We start from the raw sequence: 6,000 nt of genomic DNA, 5'->3' as shown, positions 1-6,000 counted from the left end.
GACACTTCTGTAATACGCGCACCACAGAGGAAGGAGCTTTGCCTTTTTCTTGTGGGTCTGAAGGTTTGGGGTCCTTGACAAGGTTGAGCCCATGTCAACTGTACCCGTTCACTCGGACCTCACTCACTCTGATCCTTCTCAGCTCCCCATACCTGGAGATATTTTGTCTCCATTGAAGGCATGGGTGCTACTGGCATCCAGTGGGTAGAGGCTATGATACTGCAAACATCTTACAATATGCAGGATGTTCTGCAACAAAAACAGAATCCAAATGCTAACAGTTCCGGTAAAGAAGTATGGATTATAACTCTCTAAACTTCATGTATCTTCATTAAGTGCCGGACCGTGCATGGCCGCTTCCGATGCCTTCAATAACCTAACCTACAGTTGTGATGAAAACGCTGCCACTGATAATTAAAACAAATGCCAACTTCAGGGAGGAAACAATCTAGACATCTGGCTGTTTATGAAACTGAAAATATCTACTGGATGTCAAACTCAATCAGACTGCTTGGTACTCTGTATGTAGAGCAGGTGCTTGTGACAACCCCCATTGAGGAAACACAGACCTCAGCACTACTAATCTTCTCTGTGGTCAAATGTTCTTCAGTAGTACCTTGACACCACTTCCCTCTTAATAATTTAAGGAAATAAAGTCTTGCAAAATTAGAAATTTTAATTATTTAAAGCAAAGGCACAAGTAAACATTAGGTTATCATCATACAGTGTTACAATAAAAAAAACCCAACGGTACAATGAAGTGCATTTATGACTCTGCATGTCCAAGGTATTACTGTCTCTTCTCTGAAGCGAAGAGCTACACAGATCTATGGATGTGCTGTAAAAATCTGGATTTTAAATAGCATATACCCTACTTTCAACCAGAAATTTTAATTAATTTTAGAATTAAAAAGAAATTAATTTTAAATTATAATTGTTTGTTAATCTAGAGCAGCAAAAACTCTCAGGCTAAAACTCATTATTTAGTAAGGAAATTAATTCTACAAATGTTGGTCATGGATGTCTTGGTGCTATGTAATAGCCACACTTGCCATGAGAAGCTTAACAAAACATAATTGATATCCTTAATTTTTAAAAATTTGAATATTATAGTGCATTATGCAAACAATGAATGAGGAACCAAATTACCTCTTCTGATGCCAGGAATAATATTCTTCAAAAGCAGCAGACATTATTTTCAGTCAAAGGCACTGCCTGGAAATTAACAAGCTGCATCGTGCTCAGGGCTGGGAAAGGTTGTTTCTTCAACATAAATAGCCAGTTAGCTGGAATATGATGTTTCAATCAGCAAGTGCTGAGTGGCTGCCAACTGGCCAAGCAAAATAAAGACGAACCAAAACAAACAATCCAAACAAGAACCAGAGTAGAAGTTGTGTCAAACAAAATCTTTGGTCTCATTTTCCATAAAGAAAATGTATATGCTGATTTTGAAGACGTCAGACCCGGCTGTGGCTCAGGGGTAGAGAGCTTGCCCACATGTGTAAGGCCCGGGACTCCGTCCCCAGCAGTGGGGAAAAGGGCAGCAGGAAGGCCACTGTCCCAAGAGAGCAAGGTTTCCCATCATCTGTCATCCCATTTGTTCCCACAAAACGTCTTTCAATTCATCAAGACAAACAGTTCATCAGTAGGGACACAGTCTAATGCTTCAAAGTCTTGAACAATATACTTACATTAATCTGAACAAAATGGAGCCGGATCAGGGCGCATTACCCTACTGGACCCTAAAACCCAGGAAGGTTTATATCTAAGGCATATATGAACTTAAAAAAATTTTTTTTTGAGATAACATCTTACTGTGTTCCCCAGGCCAGTCCCCAGTAGCTGGGACTACAGATGTGCACCACTGTACCTGGCTTGACTCAAAGCTCTGGAGAGGATGTTGCTTCTAATTTTCCACTGTGCAAATCACAAGAGCATTAATGAATTAAGGTTTAATGACCAGGGTTCTTTTACTCCTAGTTCTAAACTAGAGAGAATACTAGGAAATTTTCTGAGCTTTTCCGTCTTTGGGTGGGGCTTGGAACTGAACACAGGGTCTTGGGCATTTTAGGTAAACACTCTAACTTCCAACTACACCTCTAGTTCCACTGAGGTTTCTTGATGAGGGGGGGTCTAGATAAAAAGCAGGGCTATAACTCCTCTTACGTCACTGGGCTATTGATGGCCTCTTGGGCTAACAGTACAGGACCACAGCAGAGCCCTAAAGAACGAGCCATCCTCTGCCGGTGCTGTTACGCATTTTCACTGAGAGACTTGACTACTGGTGCCAATGAACACCCAAGAGATACTTAGGAAACAGACTGAAATGAAAATTATTGATGTAAACTGCCAGAGAGAGGGAACTGAAAAACTTTTTGCTAGACCTCTAGAAGTCGAGAGAGATCCGAATTAATATTTTAGCTCTGTTAAATAACTAGCTTGTAATTACAGGTAAATTAAATACTAAAATTTAGTGGGTGCTCTTGAAACAGAAGGTATGTTTTCAATCCCGTCTGTTAGGCAAGAGAGCAGCTAAGACACCCTTGCTGGGAAAGCCTAGCCCACGATGCAGCATAAGGCATTATATAGTTTCAGAAAGTAAACTACTTGTTTCTTCTACTCCATTTTATAAAACATTTTTCTTTGCATATGTAACACTCTGTGCAAAAATGTACTTCCAAACACACTACATTCGATCTTCCTCTATGGCTCAGGCTACTAAAAACTGAGGGTGGAAAACATCCAGTCAACACAGGCCGGCAGCCTCTCCACAGGTGAGTATCGTTTCTCAATTTACAAATAACAAGCGTTCAGTTTTCTAGAGAAAAAGTCTAAATAATACAAAGAAACAACTAGGAAGAAAGGGTTCTTATGGCTTTACCTGTCAATTAGAAACTAGAGAATTTAAATACTCATAGATTCCCCTCCCTCCAGATATATTTGTTGTGCATCTTGGAACTTATTCTAGTGCTAAATTACATTAAATAGATTAGCATGAACTAGCATGTGCTATAACCTCTTTGATCGCAAAGTTTATTAGTCACGGATGGAGTCAAGGACTTCACCAGTAGTGTTTGAACAGCGAGCAGTCAGGAGTCTGCTGAGTACAGGCTGCCACAGCTGCTCCAACAGTAGTGTCTGGTCCGTGTTTAGTTTCTTTACCCTGCTATTTACAGAAGTCCTGTTAGAATGCTGGCAATGGTCACTGTCAACGTTTGCTCCTCGTGTAAGAGGATGTCCGATGCTGGGCGATACAGACTTATAAGTATGTACAAGTAATATATCTGCAGCTAGCCTGCTACAATTCCGACACACAGAAGTATGATACACATAACACGTAGAAACTGAAACAAAAAACCTTTCAGAACAGACGACAATTACTTTGTGTTTAGAAATTATACAGAAAAAAGTTGTTTGACAATGTTCAGTGACAGAGCTGCAATTTTAGTGAAAAAAAATATCCTCAAAACACAAGTTAAATGACCTCTGTTTTGGCTGGATGTCTAGAGGAGCCACCTTGGAGACAGAATGAGGAACACCATTGTGCAGTGTGATCAGTGAGGATAGAATATTGCACAAGAGCAGTTTTGTTTAAAGAAAATCCAATTTCCCACAGTTCTGAATTTTACAATGGTTCTTACATTTAGACATAGCAGTATTTTCTAAATATGAAAAGTTAATATTCTGTAATACTGTTAGAACTCCATTTACCAATTAGCATACTCCAGTCTACTATGGCAATGGAAATTCAGTGAACATTTGGCAGTCATGTGAGGCTGTAAAAAACAGACATATATATACATACACACACACAGGACAGAGGGTGGGCCCCGATCTCGGCTCAGGCTGTCACAGTGATGGTCAGACAGTAGTGGAGTAGGGCTCTCTCTGTGGGGGCTGCCCCTCTGGAACTCCGTGGTCCCTGGGCTGTGCTCCCAGCACGCCGTCTTCTGCATCGCTCTCGCTGCCGTCTGCCAAAGCCGGATCCAGAGACACGGAGCCAGACTTTCCATGCAAAGGAAACACAAGACCACTTTCCTGTAAGGAACCATCCATGAACTCTTCGTCTGAGGAGGGGAAGGACTCATCCTCTCCTATCAAATGGTTGACGATGTGGATTCCATCAAAAGGTGGTTGGCTGGAGAAGTTCCTCTGGCCTTTTAGGCACCTGAGCTGTTGAAAACAAAATCCAGATTACTGGATATATTCAAACCAAGGCAAACACAACTTTCCCATGAAAAAGCATATAATTGTGTTCAAGAAAGACAATATTTTGATCTATTTACTTAAAGACACAATGATTTTGAATGCTTTCTAACGGGACATCACTTATTCTGACTCTGACAGTCTTATGTACTAGATTTTATTATTCTTGTTCAACCAATTAGGAAATGGAACCTTGGGAGGAACCTGCTGAGGTTTCACAGTTAATAGCAGAGCTTCAATTTCAAGTAAACATTTACTGTACTGAACATACTAGGAACTCCATGTATACATCACCTGATTTCTACACACATCACAGACAGCCTGGCTGCATTATAAATTATACCATTCTGTCCTTGGTTTATGGTGAGGTAAAGCAGCCAGCCAGCCAAGTCACCTTCGTATCAGCTGTATTGTTAGGAGCTATGAACCTCAAGACCATACTCTTCACTAGTACACACATCATCTTGAAAGCATGTTACCATAATTTTGTAAATGATAAAAATGAGTCAGAAATCATTAAATTTTTGAGTCTTCGAGCTGGGGCTAACTCAGTTGGCTGAGTGCTTCCCCAGCAGACACAAAACTATGTATTCTATCCCCACACCTCATAAGCCAGGCTTGGTGGTACACCTCGTGATCGTAGCACTGGGAGGTGGGGGCAGGAGTAGTAGGGGTTAATGATATTCTCAACTACAAACAAGCTTGAGGCCAGTCTGGAATATGAGGCGGTCTCCAATTCTGAAAGACCAGCCTGTGTATCAGCTCTGCTCTCTCCTTGCTTCTCTTTAGGAAGGAACGACTGCTTCTCAAGGGGTTCTTTTCCCTTCCCTTCTTCTTTGGAAGAAGCCAGACCTATGTTCTCTCCCTAGAGGTTTTCAGGGCTGAGAAAGTAAAAAGGTAAAAAGCCATCTGTAGTTTCTATGGATCACGTCTAAGTCTTGAGTTTAGAGTCAGGAAATTGTTAGCTCTTCTGACCCTAAACTATACTCTCCAAAAGTGCTTGCCTTTATCAGGTCAGCTGCTGCTCTGCTTAAATCCCATCAAAGCCCCACACTCAGCACCACCCGAGCACAAACACCCTACTGTGCAGACACCCACCCTGTCCTTGAGAATTTATGCTGCAGACACAATGCTAATTTTGACATTCTTTCATTTGTCCTGTATACTGTACCTTTTTCCCCTACTAAAAAAAAGGAGAATTAAGAACAGAAAAAAACCCAATTAATTAGCCATCAAATATCTCAATATTAAAGGGCACGCAATGATACACTTAACGCTCCGACCCTCAACACTCCTTTATCCTTGCTCTACGTTCTCCGTGACAAACTCCTAGTCACTATCTTTCAAATCTTGAGATAAAGGCAATGCAAAATGGGCAGGAAATGTTACAAACACTTTCAAAACTAACGGTTCTGAGAGAGAAGCCGTGGCAGCCTCGCCACCCTGCCTCCCAGCTTTCCTGACAAGACTTCCAGGAAGAAATGAAGACACATTAACAGGAACCAGGGATACCAAGTTCGGTGCAGCGACTATCTGGTCCAGGCATTCTTGCAGCTATAAAGAAACGCCCCTGCCCTCAGCAAGAGAAGAAAAATATACAGAGGGACAATGAAACTCAAGTAACGTGTGGCCCCTTGGCATAACAGAGGGAACCTAACTAAACTCAGCCCCGAATCTTCAGCAGAAAGGTACAGAATATCAACTCCTCAGGGTGTGCGGCCCAGAGGCCGTATCACAACCGCCATGCTCTGATGCAACATCCCATCGCCATTTTGCAACACATGATTTACAGCT

General features: G+C 41.6%; 1 protein-coding gene across 7 annotated transcripts in view; it reads right to left on the bottom strand.

The window, feature by feature from the left end:
* Nucleotides 1-656: 656 nt before the first annotated feature.
* Evi5 (ecotropic viral integration site 5) overlaps nucleotides 657-6,000 on the bottom strand; it is a 141,893-nt gene continuing 136,549 nt past the window's right edge. For all 7 annotated transcript variants that reach the window (XM_085691513.2, XM_085691515.2, XM_085691516.2 and 4 more), the window contains one exon: nucleotides 657-4,173. In XM_085691513.2, coding sequence (XP_085547639.2) covers nucleotides 3,862-4,173 — 312 coding nt within the window. In that variant the 3' untranslated portion in view covers nucleotides 657-3,861. The remainder of the gene's footprint in view (nucleotides 4,174-6,000) is intronic.

This window comes from Myodes glareolus, chromosome 8, assembly GCF_982192425.1.
Source record: "Myodes glareolus chromosome 8, mMyoGla1.1, whole genome shotgun sequence".
Classification (NCBI taxonomy): Eukaryota; Metazoa; Chordata; class Mammalia; order Rodentia; family Cricetidae; genus Myodes; species Myodes glareolus.
This window is presented reverse-complemented; position numbering and strand designations above follow the sequence as displayed.